The 26814-nt window shown below is 34.2% G+C and overlaps 1 protein-coding gene across 3 annotated transcripts; it reads left to right on the forward strand.

Moving 5' to 3' along the window:
- Positions 1-207: 207 nt before the first annotated feature.
- LOC145559609 (zinc finger CCCH domain-containing protein 13-like) lies at positions 208-23675 on the forward strand. 3 transcript variants are annotated; one of them, XM_081621008.1, is made up of 12 exons: positions 208-337; positions 636-901; positions 9786-9896; positions 10061-10091; positions 13097-13232; positions 13339-13395; positions 16408-16505; positions 16620-16691; positions 19370-19557; positions 21754-21899; positions 22906-23085; positions 23356-23675. In XM_081621008.1, the coding sequence occupies exons 2-12, from the start codon at positions 775-777 to the stop codon at positions 23422-23424; spliced, it is 1215 nt and encodes a 404-aa protein (XP_081477134.1). In that variant the 5' UTR covers positions 208-337; positions 636-774; the 3' UTR covers positions 23425-23675. The 3 variants fall into 3 exon arrangements, with proteins under 3 accessions (XP_081477134.1, XP_081477136.1, XP_081477135.1); XM_081621010.1 differs by having other exon boundaries at positions 21757-21899; XM_081621009.1 differs by having other exon boundaries at positions 211-342.
- Positions 23676-26814: the final 3139 nt, after the last annotated feature.

Consider the following 26814-nt stretch of genomic DNA (forward strand, 5'->3'; position numbering starts at 1 on the left):
CCCTGAAAAAAAATACAAGTAACCCCTGAAAAAAATACAAGTAACCCCCGAAAAAAAAAAAATACAAGTCCTGAAAAAAAAAATACAAGTGACCCCTGAAAAAAAAATACAAGTAACCCTCACAAAATCAGTAACCCCGTTTTGCGAGTGAATAGTAACCTCGTTATACTGTATAATCCGTTATTTTCACTGATTTGGCAGCAGACACCAAAAAAAGCTCTGTTCCTTTTTTTCTCCCGCAAAAGTTACGTCTTACGTGCTCTCTCTTTTCATCCTCGTTCCCCTCTCTATTTTTAAAGTTCTGAACTCTGGTCAGCACTTCGCTAACAATTCTCAGGTAAGGTAACGAAATGTAAATTACTCATATTTGAATTTTATCCCTAATTTTTCGACATTATTATCAACCTTAATTTTTTGGCAACAATTTCTGCATTTTATTTGATTATTCGTAAGTTCCGTAATTTAAGACAAGCATTAGCATGTATAATTTCGTTGTCAAAAGTATAGCAGTAATTACTTAATGCTGGGGATTTTGATGGAAATCGAATTTTATTTTCTGCGTTACCTATTTTGCAGGATTGAATTTTCATTTCCATTTTTGTAAATTTGTATTTTTTTTGTTTATCAAATTGCAGGTATTTTTTTTTGCTTGCAATAGCAAAGGAATTACATTTTCTTCAATTTCAATGTAATTTTATCATTGTATTGCGATTTTGTGATTCGTTTGGGAGACTTTTCGAATAACGTAAATAAGGCAGAAGTTTTTTCTTAATCATGGTGGAGACGAGGCCTTTCAAGACAAAATTATGTGTACTTTATGAGAAGGGTCGTTGTGGACGTGATACATGTACATTTGCTCATGGTGATCCTGAGCTTCGACGCTTTTCGGGTTCTTTTATGGGTAATTTCATTGTCTCTGATTCTGTATTCATTTTATTTGGGTTATTCGGTGATTTTTGTGTTATGTGGTGGTTGATTATAATTTTGGTTTTTGTGTCTACTTGTGTGATTTTGCTACTGTTAGGATTAATTCCTACAGTATACTTAATCTTCATATCAAATTAATCAGTAAAACATAATTGCGGAAGTTTACCTTATTCCATGTCAATTGATCGAACCCCTTCTTGATTATGCGTGTTCTAGTACATACACACTCTAGGGTTTCTCTCTATTGATGGGATATAGGGATATAACTGAGAGTTTATTGTATGTACTATTAGGGACCATAACCCTAGATGTCTATTTATATATATAGACCCCCTTCCCTAATTCGCCCATCATGCATTAGAAAAGGTCCAACGGTCTCTACACATAAAGCTAAACCCATACTCTATAAAAGACGTAATAAACCCAATAATAATAAAACTTAAATGTATCACTTGAATTTTGGGCTAAACTACATGACAACGTATAAAGACAATCATCACCGTATAGTTCACATACATTATTATTGTATTTAGGTCCATAAATTTCTTACAATCTCACTTGGACTAAATACAATTACATGTTTGTGATTCTTGATGATTGCATTATACTTTATAACTTTATGAGCTCATAATACTATCATTTCCAAACGTCTTTAAACAATTCGGTCCATCAATTATATATTAACATAGAGTCAAAGCAGTCTAAGCTACAATAACGTAACTAGACTCATCAATGGCCACAATGTTAACACAATCAACAACACGAATCAATCATAGGTGTGTAGCATGGAAATAACATAAATGTGATCCAAAATGTCTATTTCCAACCGGTCCACTTTAAACTTTAGCAAGATCACGATATGATCTAATAGAAGAGTAAACCAAACTAAACACTTTATTTCTGCAGAAATACTTAAAATCACAATATTCAAAACATGTTTATGTCATACAAGCAATAAGATAACAAACTCCCACTGAAACTATATATCCTTAGGTGGCATGACACTCATACGAGCAGTGTGCTCATGAAATACTTTGGGTGGTAAACCTTTAGTAAGCGGATCCGCAATCATGGAGCTTGTGCTAATATGCTCTAAGGACAATTGTTTACTCTCTACTCTTTCCTTCAAAACTCTAAACTTGACATCAATATGCTTTGATTTTGACAAGCTTTTGTTATTGTTGGCATATAATACTGCTGACGTGTTGTCACATAGCAATTTGAGTGGTATATCAATACCATTCACTATGCGTAGACTTGTGACAAAATTCCTTAACCATAATGCATGGTTGGATGCCTCATAACAAGCTATGAATTCTGCTTCTATGGTGGAAGTAGCTCTAAGAGTTTGTTTGACACTTTTGCAAGAGACAACTCCTCTAGCTACGACAAAGATGTTGCCAGATGGGGATTTCAGGCTATCTTGACATCCAGCAAAGTCAGAATCAGTGTATCCAATGATCTCAAGTTGATTTGACATTCAAGTGAGCATGTAATCCTTTGTTCTCTTCAAATACCGCATAACCCTCTTTACTGCTTTCAATGATCAAGTCCTGGATTGTTTAGGTATTTGCCCAACATTCCAACAATGTATGCAATATCTGGACGGGTACAAACTTGAGCGTACATAAGGCTCCCTACAGCTAATGCATAAGGGATCTTCTTCATTTCTTTATTGTCAAAGTTATTCTTTGGGCATTGAGTGAGACCGAACTTGTCTCCCTTAGCCACAAGGGTATCACTTGGTTTACAGTCTTGCATGCCAAACCTTTTCAAAACTTTTTCGATGTAGCCCTTTTGTGACAATCCAAGAGTGCCTAGATGACGATCTCGATGGATTTGTATCCCTAACACAAAAGAGGCGTCCCAAGATCTTTCATCTCAAAGTGATTTGATAGAAATCTCTTGGTTTTGTGCAAATAACCTATATCGTTGCTGACAAGCTATATGTCATCAACATATAAAACCAGGAAAACATGCTTACTCCCATTAAACTTATGGTACACACAATCATCAACTGCATTTGTCTCAAAACCATGAGACATAACAACTTGATGAAACTTAAAGTACCATTGACGAGAAGCTTGTTTGAGTCCATAGATGGATTTCTTTAATTTGCAAACCATTTTCTTTGAGTCCATAGATGAATTTCTTTAATTTGCAAACCATTTTCTTTGAGTCTCCCGAACAAAGTTTTTTGGTTGCTGCATATTGATGGTTTCCTCAATATCACCATTGAGAAATGCTGTCTTAACATCCATCTGATGTAACTCAAGATCATAATATGCTACAAGTGCCATCATAATCATAAAGGAGTCTTTAGAAGAAACTGGTGAATAAGTTTCCTTATAATCAATGCCTTCCTTTTGAGTATAGCCCTTAGTGACAAGACGAGCCTTATGCCTTATCACATTGCCATTTGAATCCCTTTTGGTCTTAAAAATCCATTTACAACCAATGGGTTTCACACCTTTTGGCAATGAAACAAGGACCCAAACGTCATTGTCCATCATGGACTTAATTTCCTCATTCATGGCATCAATCCACTCTTGAAAGTTAGGGCCTTCAATGGCTTGGCGAACGGTGATTGGATTATCATCCACCATTTCATATCCAACTCTTGTTCTTGCAACAAATTCTTCGCTAATTTCATTGTTATCCTCCTGTTCTTGGAGAAAAAAATGTAGTCATCTGAAATTGCACTTCTTCTTTCTCTAGTGGATCTACTTAATGGCACTGGTTCTTGAAGTTGTTGAGTTTGTTCATCATGAATTTCTTGTTTTGAATAGGGGAATCATTTTGAGTTTCTTGAGTTGTACCTTCAATCATGCCAGGTTTGGATGTCTAATCATGATTGATAACAACTGAAGGAAGATAAACTTGTTCCTCTTCGAAAATAAACTCTTTAACCTTAGCTTCCCCTCTAAACTCAACATCTTCAAAAAATCTAGCATTCCCCGTCTCAAAAATTGATCTAGTTGTGGGATCATAAAATTTATACCCCTTAGACCTTTCAGGGTACCCAACAAAGTGTTGCCTTAGCTAGAGAACCTCAAATGTGTAGATGTGTTATACTGGGTTACCAGTCCATAGTTCATAAGGGGTTTTAGAAGCTACCTTAGTTGGTACTCTATTGAGAATATAAGTTGCGGTCTTAATTGCCTCTCCCAGAGGGATTCTGGTAAGGTAGAGTGACTAACCATACTCCTTACCATCTCCTGTAATGTTTTATTGCGCCTCTCGCTACACCATTCATTTGAGGTAATCCTAGCATGGTGTATTGAGGGACAATTCCACATTCCTCTAGGAATTTGGCAAATGGCCCTGGACGTTGTCACCCGATCCGTCATTTCTGCCATAGTATTCACCACCACGGTCAATCTGACCTTCTTAATTGTTTTCCCAAGATTTTCAACTTCAGCTTTATAAGATTTCCAATGCTTGGGTTTTCTCATGAGTCAAATATAGGTAGCCATAACGAGAATAATTGTCTATGAACGTAATAAAGTATTGTTGACCATTCTAAGAAGCTGAAGGAAATGGTCCACAAATGTCCGTATGTATTAGTTCTACGACATCTGAAGCTCGTTCGGCTCCTAATTTCCTTTTGTCTGTTTGTCTCCCTTTGATACAATTAATGCATACATCAAAATTTGAAAAATCAAGGGAATTAAGAATTCCATGTGACACAAGTCTTTGAATTCTTTGTTTAGAAATATGTCCTAAACGTTTGTGCCAAAGTGATGAAGAATTCTCATTTGCTAATTTTCTTTTGGTACCACTAGAATTGACTTGCAAACTTTCCTTAGATGAAGCAACAATATCCAACAAATATAGGTTGTCAAATCCAGATAAAGAACCAGATCCAACTAACTTTGAATTATGAAAAGACTAACTTTATTGTTTCCAAAAGAACAAAGATAACCAGATTTGTCCAATGTAGGAACATAAATTAATTTCCGCCTAAAAGACGGTACAACAAAAGTCTCTTTTAAATCCAAATAATATTCATGCAACCCTTCATGGACACACTTATGTGAGTAGTAGCACCAAAATCTAGCCACCAAGTGTGTTTAGGTACCGAAATTAAATTAACCTCTAAATAGACAAAAGAAAGAAACATACCCTTTTTCGCACGCCATGCGTGGTACTTAGTGCATTGTTTTTTCTTGTGAGTCATCCCACCATAGAAGAAGCATCCAGATGCTTTTGATTCAGCCTTCTCTTCCTTATGTTGCTTCTTTTGTGGTTGCAAAACCGCATCCTTACCCTTCTTCCTTTTCTTGCCATCCTTAGAGGAAGATGCCAAGTGAACACTTTCTGTCTTTACTTGCTTCAATCTCTCTTCTGCTTGAACACAATGAGAAATGAGCTCATTTAGAGTCCAGTTCTCCTTTTGACAGTTATAACTGACCTTAAACTGACTAAACTGTTTAGGAAGAGATATCAAAACCAAATGCACGAGCAAGTCATTAGACATGGGCGTAGAATGGGGAGTGCAAAGTGCTCCCTAGCACAGGGCCCCGATTATTAGAGGATCTATTTTTTTTTCAATTCTTATTTAATTTTTTTATAATGCTGCAACTTTCAAGAGCCTCCTTATTTGTAATGTACATCATATTCCCTCTATTAATCCAAGCTCCCATATCAATTTCTAACACTTTTCATATTCTTCTATCAATTCAAATTAGTATTTTCACAATTACATCAATTCAATTCCATGAAACTGTAATGTATATTTCCCCATTCCAGAATTTTTGATGTAAAAAAGTTAATTTCAGCGAAATTAAAAATTAAACGATTCGTATTCTGTAAAAACGGCAAAACATTTAAGCAATTAATTTTAATTTTTCATAATTATTCTTATCAAGCTGCTAAATATCTTCCCAATATATAAGGGTTATCTAATTGTGTATGGCGTAAATAACAGGTTAAAAATTTAAATTTTGTATGTTTTCAAATGATTAAGGGCCTATGTTTTCAATTTAGAACAGGTCCGCCAAAAACATTGCAACGGCCCTGACAGGCAGACAACTCTAACTTTAGTGCCTTCAATTTTGAAGCAATATGAGACATTTCCATAATGTACTCCCTTATGTTCCCTGTTCCTTTATACTTTTGGGAAACAAGACTACTCAAGAGAGTGCTTAATTCCGCCTTTTCGTTTTTAGCAAAACGTTTTTCAACGATTTGGCATTATCCTCTTCGGACATCGTGCCCGTGAATGATTTCGGAATTGCATGTTTCATGATCATAAGACTCATGCGATTTGAGCGTTCCCACTTCTCCATATTCCCCTTTTCAATAGAGGAACTAGAATCCGTAAGAGCAGTAGGACGCTCAACCCGAAGATCAAGGTTTAGATCCATGCAACCAAGAATGATCATAACGTTCTCTTTCCAATTCTTAAAGTTTGTCCCATCAAGCATTATTGTATTAATGTTGATAGATATCACATTAGCAGAAGTATTGACCGAAAAGAACACAAACAAACAAAACAAGCTCACAATTGATTCCAAAATTCAACTTTTATAATCAGATTAAAATATTGACAACATATCCCATCACAAGAGACCTAGCACAACATTAATTTTTTAGTCTTTGGACTGAAAAATTAACTTGTAAGTGGTCCTCTTGGTGTAGTAATCAAATATTAACAATAAAATCCTGTGAAACATTAAGCCTTTCTTTGGACCGACTCAACATTCACGGGGAAAACCTTATAATTGTTACATATTTATCACCACAAGCATGTTTAATTTCCGGCCAAATAATAACCTTCCTTTGGGTCGACCATTAATCGCATGAAAATCAAACACACACATATCTCAATATTTCAAATAAATTAATCTACTCGAAAGAGGTTACTTTGGTAACATATTGTTTCAATTAATAAACCCAAAATATGAGACACATTATTATTTTTTTTACCTTATTGTCAAATATTATAATCTGATTTTAACCTCAATACATAGTAATCATGCAATTATATTGATTTTCTTGATTAACTCATGATCAATATCGAAATCAAGAAAGTTGCGACAAGTACTAGCAGTCAATTTAAGAATACAATTTGATTCTACAATATATATGACAAGTCATGGAAGCAGGAGCATATAAAACATACATGATTATAAAAGCTTTGATGAATAATCTAAGTGTAAGAAAATAAACACTAACAATTACTCTTTCAAATGAAATCAATCAGCATATGAGACAAAATAGCCGAAAAATTCGAAAAATCACATATTAAAGAATCACACCAAGGATGAGAACATCAAACCGTAATTCACCACAATTAAGCATCATGTGAGACAAAATAGCCGGAAAACCAAAGATCGCATAATCAATTATTACGATCAAACCATCATTCATCAAAATCATATTTCATATAGGACGAATTAACCGAAAGGAAACCATATTCAATTATCATACTTCGAAAATTCACGAATAAGATAACATGCGACATGAATTTAATAGTTAAACAAGTCGCAACAGATTTCAACATAAATCGCATAACATCATGCGATTAAACCAAAACTACCATATTTAAATTATCCGACTAATCTAATATGAAGGAGGCTCATAATTCCACTTGTTAGGATTAATTCCTACAATATACTTAATCTTCATATCAAATTAATCGGTAAAACATAATTGCGGAAGTGTACCTGATTCCATGTCAATTGATCGAACCCCTTCTTGATTATGTGTCTTCTAGTAGATACACACTTTAGGGTTTCTCTCTATTGATGGGATAGAGATATAACTGGGAGTCTATTGTATGTACTACTATCGAACGATCATCTCCCGTCATCCTTCCGGCTTAGGGACCATAACCCTAGATGTCTATTTATATATATAGACCCCCAATTCGCCCATCATGCATTAGAAAAGGTCCCACAGTCTCTACACATAAAGCTAAACCCATACTCTATAAAAGACGTAACAAGCCCAATAATAATAATTACTTAAATGGATCACTTGAATTTTGGGCTAAACTACATGACAACGTATAAAGTCAATCATCACCGTAAAGTCCACATTCATTATTATTGTATTTAGGTCCATAAATTTCTTACAGCTACTGATTATGAAATTATTGGCTTAGCATTGTTTAGGGTTTGATGTATTTATGATGGTTTCTGCTTGATTTACATGATTAATTTAACAGTGTGAATTCAGCAGGCAATTGCTTAGCCAGCAAAGGCAGCAATAGTGCCTATATTTAAGAACTTTTGTTGTTGGTAACTAGTTTACTTAATACGAAGAAGATGAATATGTCCATTTAGGTAAAGGCTGTCATATAACATAGACACTCACTGATTTTGTTTAATTCAATGCTGAAGATTTAGAGGCTACTATCCGTATGCTTTGTAATGTCGGTGATATGCATAGATGGACATAGGGATCTTAATGGGACGGGCAGGGCAGATGTTATCTTTCGCATCCCCATCCCTGCCTAACATTCTCATCCCCATCCCCATGGCGGGTCCAAATTTCATACCCATCCCCGCCCATGTGGGTACAAATCTAAAACCATTGTTCAATTATCTTGGGATGGAGGGTGTATTCAATTAACGAATTGCTTGTATCACTCTTGGCTTCGAATGAATTGAATCTAATATTATGATTATGAATACTTTTCTTTTATAATCTGCTGCATCAGTATAGTTGACACAGGATATTTAGCATATCCAAAGGGCCCTGTTCTAATCGAGTCTGGTTATGGAAGTAATAAAAAATTTGCTTTCCTAAGGTTTGCCATATTACAGTAGCAGGAACTGCTGTTGGTAAAATCAGTAGCTTCAGCTGATGGTTTTAGGTTCAATGAAATGAATTGGCATGTATAGATGATTCTAAAGAGATGAAAATGATGGTATTGACTATTCAAGCTTATGAACTTGAAATTTGAGCTGCAATACAAAGGAATATGGAATTTGCATTACACTACGAGTATACGAAAGATAGTACAAGCGTTCTTGAGGCTTGTTCTCTTCCTAAGGTGTTTCCATTCTTTAACAATGTTCAGCCTCACCATCTATCCCTAATCATCGCTTATATATAGTCTAATTTTACTGCTAGCTTTCTCCCCAAGACTTCAAGCTAATCCTAACCAATCTTATTATGCATTACCTATAATGCCCCTTCTCTTAAGTCGGTTCATTACACTCAAGTACTCAACTATTTTTGGGTTTTACATTTCTAAGGCTGAATGTGTATTTGATTTCTGGATAGTTTTAGGTTTTATCTGTCCCTGGTCATGAATCTTAACCGAGTGATGTTTGAAGGGCCATTATATGTATATTATTCTTGAAATGGAAAGTTTTTAGAATGATTCTCTAATTAGTATGTCATTTATTGTCATGGAAGTTCATGGTAATTATTCCAGCGGCGTTGACTTTGTAGTGAGCTGGACTGAGCTCCTAAAGCCCCCCCCCCCCCTCTAAAAAGGAGAAAGACTTGTGAAAGTTGCTCGATATCTTTATTGTTATTGTCTTAATGGATGGCACCTAGAAGAATTCTACTTCGCTGATTATTTAGCTCGCTTCTTCTCCAGATATGGGCATCCATCTGTCCTTTATCCTATATCTTTGATGCATTACATTTTTGCTTCATATAAGGCTGTATGCACAAACTTAGGATTATTGTATGTATATATTTTATGCTGGTGATACATCTGTAACACCATTGGCAATGCATGGACACAATATATCTGTTTATGATTGTGTTTTTTATCATAGTGGGAGGGTAAGGTTAGCTTTACAACAATTCATAACACTTTTATTCAAAAGGGAGATATATATTGCCAAAATCTTCTGTTCTGCACTCTGAAAGTTCTACTTTTGCAATTCCAGATAGGCCAATCAACAGGGATAATGACTTAAGGAGTAAGCTTGACAGGAAGCGTTCTCCACGTCATAAGTCTTCCCCTAGAAGAGATGCAACAGGATCACGAGCGTATAAAAGTAAGTATGACTATTTTCAGTATCTTCAATATTGATATATTTGGTTTACACATATATCATTCAGTATTTTTTTAAATGGTTTATCACGGTGCTTAATATTAATGGCAATGCCATCCTTTCTGTTTACTTATAGGTTTATTTTTCCAATGTCAAATCTTTTGCAGGGTTTAGTCCATCACAACTGAGTAAAAGAAGGTAATTTTAAGAATTCTTTGCCCCTTATCTGGTTTGGGTGCGGGGTGTACTTGTCTAACACTTCAATTTATTTAGGTTATGATTTTAATATGTTAATATAAACTATACCCATAGTATGCATTTGCTTTATAATTGGGGGGATATCTCTAAGTTTGAAAAGCTGGTGTAGAAAAATCTTTTGAAGCTCACAAGTTATGTATACTTCAAGGCACATTATCACTACTTTTCTTGTCTGATATGCAAGCACTGAGATGTGGTTATCCTGAGAATATTTGAAGTCTCTTATATTGTGTTTATCTATTGCATATTGCCTCTGGGGGTATTATCGCTACAACTAAAACACCACACAATGTGGATCGCACCATTTGTGGTCTGTGATGGTCAATATATGTGCAACCTTTTGGTGGGTCAGAGAACTGATGCAAATGCCTTTAGTTTTCTTTTATTTTTTTTCACCCTCTGTTTTGCCTCATAGTCTTGCTTGCATACACAAATGGGCTACTTTTTTTTTGCCCCCTTCCCCCCTCTTTATTTTTTGGTGCAGTACCTCTGATATGAGTCAGCAATCTTATCAGAATGGCCAGCTTTGACTTGCCTAGGCGAATAGTTAAAGCAACATTATATCATTATATATAACATATGAAAATGTTCTTTGCTTCATCTATTCTTCCAAACAAATTGAAATGGTTCATTTTCTCATTGTTCAAGAATTGTGCTACCAAATATAGGCTAGCATGTTTAACAACTTAATAACAACTGCAAATATCAAGGAGTTTTGTAGAGGAAGCAGCTGTGATTATTTAGTCGTTTTCTGATTAAATGGACTAGCAATTTTAACTTTTTTTCTAACAGCTTACACTAATCTGCAGTTATGGATTGATTATTGAGATGAATGTTTAATGGTTATGTTAAATTGGCAGAATTAATCCCTTCTTATCCTACATTTTTTGGCCATCCCAAACTCACAAATAATGCCACACTTAATTCCTCTCATATCCCCTTTACACTCAAGTATTCCCAAATCCAATTTTTTCATATCATCATAAGGTTCTTTCTTATTTTCTGCAAACATATTTACAGTTTTCCTCAATGACTTAGGAATCAAGATAAATTACATACAATAATGTATGTAAAATAGTTTTTATTTTTAGCATTGTTTAATCAACCCTGCTATCCATTGATGGGGAACATGACATTTTTTTCAAATCCTAAATTGCTAATTTAATGAACCAAACTTCACAAATATTTTTCTACCAACTTTAATATGAGTTGATGGGTGAAAACTTCCTTAGGGTTTTAGTGTACTGCAGCATGAATCCTCCAAGTGTAAGGCCTAGGATCGGTCCATTATGGGTTCCCGTTTTCTTATCTTACATTTTTTTGCCTTCCTCAAACTTTCAAATAATTTGATACCCAATCTTCCATAGTCAAGTACTCCAATTCCTAATTCTTTTCATATCTTTTAAAGGTTCTTTTTTGGTAAATTACGCAAACCTATATCTACAATTTTTCTCAATTTCTTAGGAATCAAGAGAAATTATATACAGTTTTGTATGTGAAATAGTTTTTATTGTTAGTTTAATCACCCGTGTCGTCCATTGGTGGGGAGCATGGCATTGTTTTAAATCCTAAATTGCTAATTTAATGAACCAAACTTCTCAAATAGTTTGCTACCCTCTTTAGTTTGAGTGGGTGAAGACTTCTTTAGGTTTTTGGTGTAATGCGGCGATAATCCTATGAGAAAAAAGGGAATAAAAAGCCTCATTAAGGCCTAAAATCGGTCCATTCTGGGTTCAATCATGGCCACCTAACCCCCTCCCCTCGCATATAGCTAAAGTGTCGACTGACATCTACTATTGGTTGTCATTGCAATTTTTTTGTTTTTATTTTGAGAAGTTCATATTTTTGGAAAGAACGTATAAGATATAAGAGGAAATGCGGAATTAAAAATAGGAATACCAAATGAACTTATAGGCAAGGTATAGTTATGAGGATCATAAAAGAGTACTCACAACGCAAAGTCTTTTCTTTTAGTTCTTGTTAAACCTTTTTAGAGTTTTCTTTTTCTTTTATTTTTATTTTCACTTTTAATTTTTTTGAAAATTTTTCATAAGTTAAACCTGTTAGGCTGCTACTCGACTCGTGTACCCATGTGTGACACGGGTACATGTCCAAGTGTCCAGCTCGGCTATTTTGTAAAAAAATTATATGATTTGAACTAAGATGAAGTGTCCAAGTGTCATACCCATAACCCATGTCCGAGTGTTGAGAGTTCGACACGGGTACTTGAGGTAAATTGAAGAGTCTGAGTAACTGGTAAACTAATCTATTTGATCTATGTAATAAATCGCATGACCTAAGCTTTTCGTGAATATTTCCTAAATTCTAACTCATATGCTACATTATCTTGTTTCTTGTACGGAAAGGGAGTAACGATTCTATAGAATGTATTATTTTTGATCTGTAGCTTCTTCTTATTTAGTCGCAATGTCTCACGAATGGAATAAATTGTAGTTTTTGAGCTGCATAGATATTCAGAAGCAAAAATCTAAAGGTTATTATTCTTCTCCTGTCCAAGAATTGGAAAATATATTCATTAGTCTTATGTCACAGATGACTGGTTGTTATTTGACATGACATGGTACATGGAGAGTTGTCAGTTTCTGAGGTTCTGGGCCTATGCCATTCTGCTGCTGCTTTGTATAAGACTAGCTTATCTCTTCCCAAATTTTGCAGTTGATCAACAACTAACTAGCTGTAGTCTTAGACTCTTAGTAAATTTGATAGAGATTTTGTTAAGCATTGCAGGCTTATAGTCCTAATTACTAATTCTTTGTTTTTTAATTAAACTGTTTGGCAATCGCGTATTGTTCAAAGACCTTGTATTTATTGCATTTTGTCTTTCAGATTAATAATATAGTGATGTTGATGTCTCAATATCAGTTTTCAAGTATTTACATGATGGTCAATTAAGCTTATTTAATTTTTTGATTTTATAATGATAGAAAATTAACGATACATGAACATGAGGATGGTCAAAATAAAATTTCTGGGGGTTTCAAATGTCAAAATGGGTCAGCAGAAAGCGAGAAGGACAAACTTCATATCTTATCTAATTCCAGAAACGTGGTTGAGGATGAGGTATAAAGGGCTTTGCTTGCACTGTGTCTTTTTTCTTGTTGCTCATGCATTTCATTTTCCAAGTTGAGTATTTTACTCATATGGCATGGTCTCAAATGTCTTGCAGCTTACACAACTTGAGTATGAAGTTGATGTGCTATTTAACCAAAAAAGTCAGATGGAGGTTAGTTTTATCTCTATATACTTAATTTGGTAAATATATGCTGAAGTTTCCTTAACTCAATGTTGGGTTTGTTAAATCTTTAGTCTGAATATTGCAATAGCATGTGCTCTTGTGAGGATTGCATATGATAATTTATGTAAAGATTGTAAACAATAAGTTTAATCATTATTGAAAATCAAGCACTTGGGTAGTAGCTATGGTGGTGGTGGCCTTGGGGTAAAGGGGAAGGTGGTAGTCTTAGTTGTTTAGTTTGGGGGAGGATTGTTTGGAATTGCAATTCCAAGTCCTAGTCCTGAGTTTCACCCCAATCCATTATTCCAAGTCCTAGTCCTGAGTTTCACCCCAATCCATTAGAAACCATGCAAGTGAGTTGAAGCATGCGGTGGTCCAAAAATAAGCAAGCCAAATAACTAAGGTAGTAGTAACCAAACAACAAACTACGAGGTTTGATTAAAAGTTAAATGGAGATGCAACTTTAAAACAAAAGAGCAACATAGGGCAGAGTAGCCATGTAGTGAATAGATTAGTTTTTGTGAACTTGCAAGATAGGCAATGACTATTTGTAATAATAAATAAATGTGACAAAGCCTAGCACCATTTCTAGGGAATATATAGCAACTGAGTGAACCATTTTTTTTTCTATCGAAATATGACTTATCTTACCTGTACAATCCAATTAAATCTAACACAAAGTAGCACTCAAAAGCTGAAAATAAAATTCGAAAATTAACATGCTATCAACAAACACAAGCAATTATCCCACAAAATCACAAATTAAAATAAAAAAATCACAATATTTAAATCTTACATTGATTAGAAAGAGGCATGTTTTCTATGTCATTCAAAATAGCATTGGCAGAGTCCCATGTACGCAATTTTTGAAATGAAGGGTTTTCAAATCCCGACACTTGTTAATGACATTCATTCTAGATTTCTAGGAAATGTAGATTCCAGGATTTCTACCTTTTCAAACAACATAGCATAGTTAACTTATTGGAAGTAAGCCCTAGAAATTAATTCTTGAAATGCTCACTAGTTTTAATATATTCCAATTAATAAACTCAATAATTTTCATTAAACTTGCCCTATTAAGAGTGTTATGAGGCGTATGATTGCACCATCTGTCTAGATATGATAAAAAAAATCTTTACAAATAGGTTATAACACGTCAAATGTATCATCAAGATAGAAAGAAATTCTACATATAATATCAAATATTTTAATAATATCAATAAAAAAAATCAAATATATATAAAAAGTATCAATTAAAATTATAAAAATTCGTGATAGTAGATTTCATTATTTGTATACTTCCATATATAATGGGGAAAAATTGTGCATAAATCATATAGTAATATGAACAAACATGAAATGAAATTTGTTTCATTGATTAATAACCTAAATTATCAAAAAAATTATTTTCAATTCATGTTTTTGCAACTTTTTAGAAGATTTATGATCGATTTTTTCCCCATTTCATATAAAATAATTGAAGTTTGCAATCACAAATTTTAATAGTCTTACTTTATTTTCTTGACATATTTGATTTTCTTAATTGATATTGTTGACATATTTGATTTTAATTGTAGAATTTATTTGTATTATGATAGTCTTGTCATTTAATAAGTGTTATTCTACTTTTATAAATTTTGTCATGTTTGGGTATACTTCTATGTGAATCAAGCAATCAAAGTCTTAGTCTCATAAGTAGGGTCAGCTACATGAACCAAATTTGATTCTTGTAGTCGACAAAAATCTTCCTCCTCCATCCCTGACTCTGTAAGTATACACCTAAAAAGGGCAAGTTTTATAGAATTTGTTGAGTTGATTGACTATAATTCACTGAAACTATTGAGCATTTCTAGAAATAATTGCTAGGGTAGTCATACTATGCTGTTTGGAAGGGTAGAAATCTTGAAATCTACTAGTCCTAGATTGAATGTCATAAACAAGTGTCGGGATTAGAAAATTCTTCATTTAAAGGGTTTCATTCTTGGAAAGCTGCCACTACTTTTAATGACATTGAGGATGGCCTCGTTTATGTGTAAGATTCCGTAATTTTTTTTTTTTTAAAAAAATTTTGGCTTGTGATTCATGGTTTCTTATTTTGGTTTGTGACTTTGTGGGATAATTGCTTGTGTTTGTTGATAGCATGTTAATTTTCGGATTATATTTTCAACTTTTGAGTGCTAATTCATGTTTGGCTTAATTGGATTAGGCAACTAATATAAGTCAAATTCCAATAGAATAAACACATGGTTTGTTGGGTCGCTATCTACTCCGTAGAAATGATGCTAGGCTTTGTGACTCACTTTGATGTAGCTATTGCCTATTTGCAAGTTTACAAAACGTATCTATTCTGCTGCTACATGGCAGCCAGTTGCTAAATCTACTTTGTATTTTCTCCTATGTTGTTTTTCTGTTTTGAATTATATTTCCATTCAACTTTAGATCTAGCCTTGGAGTTTGTGTTGTTTGTTTACTACTGCTTTTGCCATTTGGCTTGCTGGTATTTGGACCATCGCATGGTTCACTTCACTTGAATGCTTGGTTTCTAATGGTTACATTATAACAAGCTATTGGCTTGAACTTGTAATTTAGCATTCCGTGATATAAGTAAATCTCTATGTTGTGTTGGGAAAAAAGGTTACATTGGGTTTGTGTTCACTTCATATGGTACCGAGGACTGCTATTGCTATCTACTTAGTTCCTCAGAGAGATGCCTTTAAAGATTCTTACTTGGAGAGGTGCCAAAATTTAGAGCATCTTTCTTTGAAATAAGCTCTTAGAAATTCAATTGGCCTACTACATTGAGAAGCAGCAGGATACCCCCATCATCGTCAAAGGAAAAATCTGTTTCTGAGCTTTTGGGAGAGCTGGGTGAGAGAAGCAAACAGCTTCTCTTCTAGGATTAGAAATCTTGTTGCTATACTACCACTGTTATTTATTTTTAGTGCCATGATTAATTCATGCAATCTGAATAGAAGCTAAGCATTAAGCCTTTGCTTGCAGATTGCATTCCAGGAGAGGGTACAAGAAGCAGATAATTTGTCTTCTAGGATTAGGGATCTCGAGGCTCAATTGTGTGATGAAAAGGAAAAATCTAAAAAGTAACTCTTTGCTCTGAATCCTTCTAATCCTAATTTAAATTCCTGTTCTGCTTCTGAATTGTTGATTTATAATAATGAGCATTACTCTTGTCTGTTTGGTGATGATTTTTTCAGAGTTAATTCAAAAATCAAGAAGCTCATTAGGGCACATGCTCATCACTCTCAGCTGCAAGATGAACTGAAGAGGCAAGTTTATTTTGCAATGTGCTATTGCGTAATTTTATGTGTATGCCAGTGGGTATTTGATAGAGCGTCACCAATCTTCCAAAGAATAACCTAAACTGGTCTAACTAATTAGCAGTAAGGTAAAGAATGGGTTGAATTTATGAGAAATGTTGAATCAACCAACAAACGCTATTGTTCTAATAAGCTTAGTTAAGCTGTGTGTTAAAAGGAGATTTTATACGAACTACTCAACTACTAATCTAAGCAAATTAAGACTAAAAATGGGAATTATAATGGCAACAAGGTTTAAGGTAAGGGCTGCACCATTCAATATGATCGCAAAATTGCAATTAAACACGAGGGAAATAGGACTTTAGGGGATAGATTAGGGAGAATCATCTAAATCACCCAAACTATTCTATCAAGCTAGTTGGAAGCCTTAATTTTGAATTACAACTTATATTCATGGTCACAATGCATAATTCCACGCAAAAAAACTTAATCATGTTTGATAATAACATTCCCTTTGACTAGAAAATTCTCAGTTTGTTTAGTTAAATAACCTTAAGGGAGCCTAATACTCAATTTCATCTTTCGATCCTTTGTTGGGGGAGACTTAGAATAAAATTTAAATGGTGATCAATCATAATAACTAATTATGAAAATCCCTTAAGCTCAACTAATTAGCAACCCCATGAGCTAAATCCCTACATGCTATTAAGTGTTTGTGATTACATTTAAGGTTTTACGGTTTTACCTATTAATATTTAATAGCTCACAGTCCATGGAAATCGCCACAATCAACAAGTTTAAGCAAATCATGAGTAAATATAAGGATAAATTATTTAATAAAAAGAAGTAGTAAGGAACTAATAAAAACAACAAACAACTAACAATTAGCTGAGAGGGAGAAAGAAAGATAGAGAAAAGAAACATTACTTGGAAGTTGGAACTACTAACCATAAAAATTAACTTCCCCTACAAAATGAGCCAAAGGGGCCCATTTATCTCCCCCAAATTATCTAGGAGCCTTACACTTTATTTGGATTGAAGGAAATGGAGGGAAAGGAAGTGGAGGGAAATGGAGAGATGAATTATTTTTCATTTGGTTAACAAATGAGTGAAGAAAGAAATTGGAGGTATTAAATTGTAAGAAATTGATCTCTCCAACAATGGAGAGATTTAGATGGAAAACTCATCATTCTTCTCTCCCCTCCCCCTCCCTTCCCATCCCTTCCCCTTTCTCTATCCAAACACACTGTTTTTTTTTTTTTTTTTTTTTTTTTTTTTTTTTTTTTTTTGGTGTTCCATCCGGTTCACCCTTTGGGCTAATCCGGATTCGGGGATCAGTTCTGGGTGGTTAGGTTCCAGTCCCCTCCCGATTGTTGTTGCGGGGGATCGAACACAGGTCCTCCCTACCAAGTGTAGTCCCAATCACCACTACACCAACAACCAATTGGTTATCCAAACACACTGTTAGTCAAAATAATCTCTGGAGAACAAAGGTGCAGCCGCTCCATACATTTGGGCAGCATCTTCAGCAAAGAATAGGTGAGTTGGCTCCTCAAATGCAGAGAGGTCGCTCCTATAAAACTCTCCTCGGCTGCAAGGGGAAGGTAGGTAACTCTGCAGAATGTGGAAGAGGCCACACCTTGATAGAGAGTTGAGACCACTCCTAACAGGTGGTGAGGCCACACCTCTGGTGAACAGCAACAATTCAGAATATTGAGAGCCCTTGCATGCTTATTTCAGCTACATGTTATAATGTTTTTAATGCCTGTTGGAGAGGCCACGCCAATGCTGTCTAGTTATTATTCCAATTTCCAAAATGAATTGTTTTTAGTCAAATATTGGACATATTTGGGGAACAGAAAGCTAAATAGGAAATATATTTCATATATAATTGACAAACAAAATAATTTACCCCTTATATTATTGTTAGATAATTAATTTGAATTATTTGATTATATTCGGCCACAGTATCGAACTTTTGTCATGCTCCACAAGATTTAGATGAGAGAGAGAAGTAGGTAAGATAGAAATTATTGACATGGTTGTGGTCTTGTGCGCATAATTAGAAAGAAAAATAGGTATATCTATAGATAAATACTTCTCATATGTATTTATTTATAAAATTTTTATTTATTTCTTTTTGTTAAGAAAATTATATTTTATTTAAAGAGGTGGCCATCACTCAAGGTGCTCCCTTTTATAGTCGGCCATGCTAATCCACCATTTATTTGATCATTAATAAGCTTGCAAATATGGATCAAACGAAAGGACAATTAAAAGAGCAACAACAAGGAAAATCCTACAAATATAAGAAAATACTAAAAAAGAAAAATCAAACTAATTAGAGCTAGAAGAGGGAAAAACAAAGCGATAATGCTAATATAAAGTACTACCTAAAACGACAAAAAATAAACACCCACTTTTCAGTATATATATCAAGACATTTTTAGTTTTATTTTTCCTCTTGTTGTTTGGGAAATAGCCTCAAAGCTTGTTTGATGCAACAGTTTGTAGTTTTGTACTCTTTGACCTTTCTAGATTTTGCTAGGGGTGGTAGTTGTTGTGTGGTTGTTATTGTTGTTTGCTTTTTTTTTTTTTTTTTTTTTTTTTTTCTTTTTTTTTGGTCTTTCCAAACTCTTGCTATTTTTTATGTTAATTGCTCTTACGGACGTCTTGTGTGATTTTAGGTCTCAAATTCAACTTGAACAGCTAGTGGGGGAGCTTGATACAGATGCTATACCGATTGTTGGTGTTATTAAAAACCTGGATGTCAACGTTATTAGTAATGAAGAATTTCCAGAAGTAAAAAACTCTGCTTCTCCTGCAAAGAAGCAGGTACACGATACCATGAAAGCCTCAAAAGAAAGAAAGTCAGGTAATGTACATCCTTTCAGTAGTTGTATGTGCTTCCTTTGAGATCAATTATGTAATAGATAATGTAAATAGTAAATAGGCGACGTTGTGGGGGTTAAGATGGTATAAATTGTTTGCTAAAAATAGAGAAAAGTAGAAGTGGGTAGAACAAAATAAGAAAAGAAAAAAGTACATGGCTGTTTCCAAGTTGCAATGTTCTTTAATGTTGAGTTTGAAAGGTGGCTTGTGTGAATTGTGTGTGAGTAGTTTTGGATTGACTTCCTATTGGTTTTTTTTGAAATTCTATGTGGTCGCCCTGTACCCTGACAGATCTTTTACAGTGCAATTTATTTTATCCCTGTGTTACTTTTGTTTTTAAAATTTGGGACTAATATATCCTTCTGTGTTTGCTGTGTCAAAGATTCTTGACATTAGCACATTTGACCATTTATTTTATAAACGAGAGAAAATATTGCAACATGAACCTTGCTCCTTTCTTTGCTGTCTCATTCGGTCATTCCTCTGCTATTCCATCTTCATGCTACCAGCCCCAGCAATGGTCTCCGTGATCAGTGGACCTTTACCATGACTTGAGAGGAAAGGAGGGGGGGGGGGGGGGGGGGGGGCACCATCCCCTACCTACTGAATAATCCATTAAGCCAATGAACCTCCGCACCGTGCTATTGTATGAAATCATTGACCCCCTTTCCTGGTGGCTGAATGTGTGCAAGGAATATGTGGGGAAAGGGTAAACGGGAGGGCATGGGTTACAAAGGGTCTCCGGTGGCTGACTGGCTCATTGGACACTTGGATACCCATTTTCCTTGGCATATAAGTCTTATACGGGTAAGTTAACTGGAAATCTTTAATGGGGGTGGCAGCCAAAGTAGGGGAGCTTAACAAGACCTTACTTGATAATTTCTTATATATGAATCTCTCTGTTTTTATTAGTTGACACATTTCCTATTATTTTTCACATTTGTAAATGCATAATGTCGACCATTAATGTTATAAATTATCTATAAGTAAAATTGATAAAAGGTTAATATTATGAATATATACTTGGAGAAAAATCTAACAAGATCCCACATGACTTTATTTTTCCTTGTGTGTACATTACATATATAGTCAAAGGAGAGTGTGGAAATAGTGTAAAAAAAATCAACATATGTCAAAAAAAAAAAAAAAAAAGTAACATACAAATACGGTCACTAGACCGGAGCAAACTTGAAAATTTAAATCAATCCAGGCTAGACATTCTGATTATTTTATTTTAACTTTTTTAAGTGAAGAGAACATAGAAAGTTCTTGTTTGGGCTTCTAAGGAAAACGTCTTTTTTTTTATAAGTTATCTCATATATAGAAAGGTTCATCAAAGGGTCTGTTGCTATATGGTTTAGATTGTCTTCAAAATTTTCATTTAGATGCTGCCTTTAGTGAAATTATTTTCGCTTATTCAATTTGTTAATTAATTTATGTGGCTGAATCTTTGTGAGTTACAACTGACCTGACCGTGATTCACTCAAAATATGAATTTATTTGGTTTTATTAATTTTTTATTTATTATTTTTGTAATATGCAATTTTCTTATTTCAGCTTTTATTTTTTGTTGTATCCTGCATATAACTGATATGCAATTGAATATATAAAAAACTGCTACCAATTATATCACAATATAAGTGGTTTACTTAAATTCATATCTGCATAAATTTAAGTTGTTCAACTTAAAAAAGAACAAGTAATATCCATATTTTTGTAAAGGTGAAGAGCAATTGGCAGTTAGTTTCAAGTGAGGTTTAAAGTTGATGTTTTAACTAAATCTTAAATTGATGTTTAAAGTGATATTTCATATTCTATTGCTACTGTATAATGAGTTAAGTTTTGGTTCAAAAGATTATCTGTTTATTTTGAAACCGAAGGAGTACATTATGATCAAGTAGGACTTGCAAATCGTATATCTTTTACTTGATGACTTGAAATTATTTTCAACAAATCATAATACTTTGATTGTATTCAAAATATGACCATTGCTTAATTTTCACAAATAATATGCCCCTGTATAAATTTTTGATATTTCTAAATTATTCTCCCTTAGTGGCTTTTACTTTATTACAAGAAATACGTTGGCTACTGGGGGGTATGAACTATGGAAGCCACACTAAATAAGCTTTATCATGTAAACATTATCAAATGTGCTTATATTATATTACAAATACAGCAGCTACGGCAAGAGGCCATGGAGCCAGAGTTTTGGGTTCTCGGAGAAATCCACTTGTGCCCTTTGGTGGTCATCAAGAATCTGTGGCAGGACTATCTAAAGAGAACCCCCAGCTGCAAAATATTGCTTCTAAGCACTTTGATAAGGTAATCCTTTGTCCTTTTCTTCACCTGTTTTTTCATCCTTGGGCTTTTAAGAAGCATTTTTCTCTCCCGTGCTTTTGACTTTATGAAAGAGATATTCTGTTTTTTTCTTAGAGACTTGTTTGGCTTGTTCAAAAACCTCCAAAATAGTCTAATTAATGATAATTTCAACTGCAGAAAAAAAAAATCCAATTGTTTTTATTTTGTTGACTGTAATTGCTTCCAAAATCCTGTGTGTGTGCGTGTGTGTGACATTTTCCCTGCTATAGCTTATTTTATGGATTGTACAATAGAAGGTTGCGCACACCTTTATTGCATGTAGAGATGTAGGCTTTGTTCTCTTCACCTTATTCTTATCAACTTTTACTAATTCTTGTTAAAATAGATCAGATTAGACTAGGTTAGAACAGATTCAGACTAGACAAGATAAAACCAAAAACTTAATATTATAAATATAATGATTTAGGCCATAAATTAAAATCTGGCCAACCAGACCATACCAAAATTTAAAGTTCCAGATCAGAATACCTTAAAAAGGTGAAGAGAACTAATCCATATTGACGAGATTTTGAGCCCAGAGAATTGCGTTATCAAGATGACTTTAACATAGTGAAACTTTCGTAAAATTGCATAATGAGTTGATTTTAATGGAGGTTAAATAAGTTAAGGTCATACAATTTGGTTTTAGTGGTCATAATTGTTTCAGTTCAATTTCTATTTAAGTCTATTGTCAATTGGCATATTATGAATATTAAATCAATATATCGGGGAAATTTTATTAGGATCAGGTTAATTCCATCAAGGTACTGTATTTTGAGTTGAGTTTGTCTGATAAAATTTGGGTATGATCAATTGTGTTTGGATCATTTTAAATTGTGCAAAGCTAAGTGCTTGGCTGCTCGCACTGTATATAATAGAAACAAGATTTTCATTTGTACTAGCACTAGTTCAGAAAGGGTTTTCCCCTTTTTAACCATTAATTTTCTTCCGTAACTTTGATCATTAGCAGGTGAAAGAGTCAAATTTTGTGGTGCCACCAACCAGCATGGCTGCTCATGCAGTTGATGATTTTATTGAGCTGGAAGCAGAAGATTATCCTGAGATGCTAGGAACTCCGAAATGTGTTGAGAATAGCTTGCCATTTCCACTTCCTCCCCTTCCTACTGTATCACAAAATAATTATATTCAGGTTTGTTTAATGAGTTTTCTGAGTTTGAGTCTTGGACTTCTAATTGGAGCTTTTGTAATTGCATGCTTGGATTTCCTTGTCATCTGATAAGTAAATATAGCACTGGTTGTGTATAGTTCTGTTTCTACCAATGTCGAATGTTTGGACTTTGGAGCTCCTTATACCAAAATTTATTGTAATGATAAATTTTGTACTTATTTTTGACAAGTATAGTTTTGAGTTTAAGTCTTGGACTTCCTACTTATTTTTGACAATTAATGATTAATGCAGTATGAGGGTGATGACGAGAATGTTGATGTGGACGGACGTGAAGAACATGAGGAAGTGGATATAGTGTAAATATGCTAGGTGATGAGATTTATATCCTCCCCTTTTTTTTTTTTTTTTTTTTTTTTTTTTTTTGATAACCGCTAATTTTTGATACTGCGGAACCGTGATCATTTTTTAAATAGGGTATTATCAAAATGATTTAGTGTAGTAATGTAGCCATTGCACTCAGTTTGCTTCATGAAGTATGTTAAGCTCGCAATTTGAGTCTGCTTCATGGTATGATAAGTTCGTTTTTGACTACTACGAAAATACTTGCATTATGCCTTGTAGTATAAAGATTGACATTCCCTACGGATGCCCTGCTAGTCCCAAGTAGTGTTGTTTTTTCATAAGATAAATAAATGGAAAGACTGGTAAAAATAATCCCAATTTTTGCTCGTTTGCTCAAAATAATTTCAACATTGGATTAGTTTCAAATAATCCAGACTTTGGATGTCATTCGCACAAAATGGTTCCAATTGGTCATCAAACTGTTATAACATGTTAAGGTGACACGGGTTGTCTCATGAATTGTTGAAAAAAAAATTAAACAAAAAACTTAACAAAAACCTAGCCCCGCCGACAACCACTGTACCCCACCAGCCATGACGACCCTTCTCGGCGCCTAAAATCCCTTGAATTAGCGCCTTGATCCTCCCTCTGGTGTTCCGGCGCTCCCCCTTATTGCCAAAACCCCATCCTAAAACCACCTTATCTAAACGCGAAAACTTTTTTTTAAAAAAAAACCCAGCCCCACTGTACAAACCCCCCAAACAGCCCTTCCACACCCTCAAAACCCTAGCGCCTAGGGTTTTGAGGGTAGGGGAGGGCAGATCGGGGGGTTTGTACGGGTTTTTTTTTTTTTTTATATATATATTTTTTATTATTTTTAAGTGTAGATAAGGTAATTTTGGGGCAGGGTTTTGGCGGTAGGGGGGGGGGGGGGGCAGCGTCAAAGCCGGTGTTGGCGCGGGGGAGTGGGGTCTGGGCACGACGATGTTAGGGTGGGGGGAGTACCTCGACGGTGGGAAAAGGGTGGCTGCCGGAAAGTTGTGGGTTTTTTTTTTCTTTTAGTTTATTATTTTATTCATTAATTTTTATTTAAATCAATCATGTGGAAACACGTGTATCTTAAACAAAAAAAAAAAAAAAAAAACCTCTTTAACAGGTTATCGGTCACTTGGGAGCGTTAAAAGCGAATAACCCCCAAGCTTCGGATTATATAAAAATAATCCGAAGTTGGGATTATTTTAAGCGAACGTGCATAAGTTGAGATTGTTTTTACCAATTTTTACTAAATAAATTAGATGTTAATATAATGTGGTTGTAGGAGTGAGGTCAAAATCCTGAAACAAAAATGGATAACTGTTAGCTGTTGCAACAGGCTGGATATGAAAATTAGAATTAAAAAACCAAATAAAAACTGCTTTATAACTAAGGTGTAACACCCCAATAATTCTCTCTTAAAACTTATAAATACCCTGAACAAAATCCAAGAGAATTACTGGCGTGCTACCGCCACGTGTTCAAACGTTAAGGCTTTATCAGAAAATAGCAGCGGAAAAACTAACTCAGTTATAATTAAGTTTTAAAACCAATAACCAAAACCAAATTAAATGATACAAGCTGGAACCATTAAGGCCCTTATTCAAAACCCAACAAAAGTAGTAAATAAAAAAAATCAGAGTTTAAATAAATTCAAACTTATGAAAAGAAATAAACTACGAATAATAACCAACTCTCTACTCAAAATCCCACAACCCTGATGCGAAGGCTGCGTATGTAAGAACCTGTGGTTAATATGCTCCCCAATATTACAAGTGTAAAAATTGGATCGTCACAGGGTCATTGAAAGGCGAAGGCCATGACCAAAGAAAGACACACACAAAAGCACACAATCAGCAAAGCTGAGTACATACAAGCTGCGAAATAAATTAAGAAATGCCTATCATGCTACTAATAATCAAGCATAAGCATCATTAAATCATAGACTCAACACATGACTCAACTATCAAATTTATTAAGACTTCACTAGTTGATATTAACTAACTTATTTATTTATTTCATTGGATTTAGCAATAGACAAGGTTGTCCAACCCATGTTCCATTTGGAACATCAATAAAAGAAAAACCCCATGCCTCCTTTCGGAAACATCAATAAACATCCAACGACCATGGGCGCGACTCCGTGACCGTAGTTAGTATTAGATCTCACCTAACTCCTAGTTTTGAAAAATATTTGAAATAGGAGACTCGTAGATCAGACAACCTCGATAAAAGTACACGGCTAATACCCCGTGTACCCCAACCCCTGATTGTCATTACTCCAGAAGTGCACCAATCCAGAGTTTTATTCCTCATCCATCTTGCACTTTACGTGATTTACAGGTTTAGACTTGGTGATGACTCATATGCAAATAATACAATCAATCCAATATCAATTCAATCAAGTAAAACAACTTTCCAATTTCAATTCTTGATTTATTAGTGACAAGCAACATTTATTATTTATTCCTTTACTACCTCGGTGTATAAACACCTTGAGTGCATAAGGCACCCCAAAACCTTAACCTCGTCTTATAAGACTTGAATTTCTTCCTTTACTCATCCTGTTTGCATAATCATGAATGAGTAATAAATTAATCTTTACACCAATCACATACCTTTGCCTCTAAGCGCACCTTGCATAATTAGAGCATAAATAATACTTGCAATATAAAATAGTGCACATCATTTGAAATTCACAATGTATAACCAAACAATTTAACTCAGTCAACCCTATACATGATACTAAGTTCTCGATCCGTCCTTAAACATGCACCTACAAGCAAGGTTTCGTAACTTGTACGTACCTTGAGCAAACGAATTGGTATGCCACTTTACTAACTAGAAATCACCTTCAATAAACTCCTCTCCTAAACCAAATAATAACATCTCAATCAATACCCAATCAATCAAATTTACAGCAATACTAACTTACTTTTAAAACCTTCAAAATCCAAATCAAACAACACTTTAAAACCTTCCCTTTAGTTAAAATTAAAGGCTTATATATAGTTCTTTAAATTTTCTTCATAAAAACCTTAAAATACACTCTTATACATGAAATTACAGCAAGTTCAAAGTCTAATAAAAATATGAAAATTATATAAAAACCCCTAATAATCTCCCTTTTTAATGGGTGATTAAACCCTCTTTATAAAACATCAAAAGTAGTAATTAGAAACTATTTTCAGCACTTAAAAACTTCAATAAAACATATATTTATTCTTAATTAACTTTAAACATAATTAATTTTATTAATCAAACTCAAGGATAATATTTTAAGTATAAAAAAACTTTGTGAAAATCAAAAACTGCCCGAAAATCATATTTATAGGATGAATTTAGCCACGATAGGGTGAGAGTCTTTCTTAAAAC

The sequence above is a fragment of the Chenopodium album genome, chromosome 9 (genome assembly GCF_948465745.1).
Source record: "Chenopodium album chromosome 9, dcCheAlbu1.1, whole genome shotgun sequence".
In the NCBI taxonomy this organism is placed as follows: domain Eukaryota; kingdom Viridiplantae; phylum Streptophyta; class Magnoliopsida; order Caryophyllales; family Amaranthaceae; genus Chenopodium; species Chenopodium album.

Excerpts from the sequence above, each read along its gene's own strand:
- LOC145559609 (XM_081621008.1), top strand. The coding sequence starts at position 775 with ATGGTGGAGACGAGGCCTTTCAAGACAAAATTATGTGTACTTTATGAG. Across the intron at positions 16,506-16,619 it reads GAAAAGGAAAAATCTAAAAA|AGTTAATTCAAAAATCAAGA; the intron begins GTAACTCTTTGC and ends TGATTTTTTCAG. Across the intron at positions 19,558-21,753 it reads CTCAAAAGAAAGAAAGTCAG|CAGCTACGGCAAGAGGCCAT; the intron begins GTAATGTACATC and ends TTACAAATACAG.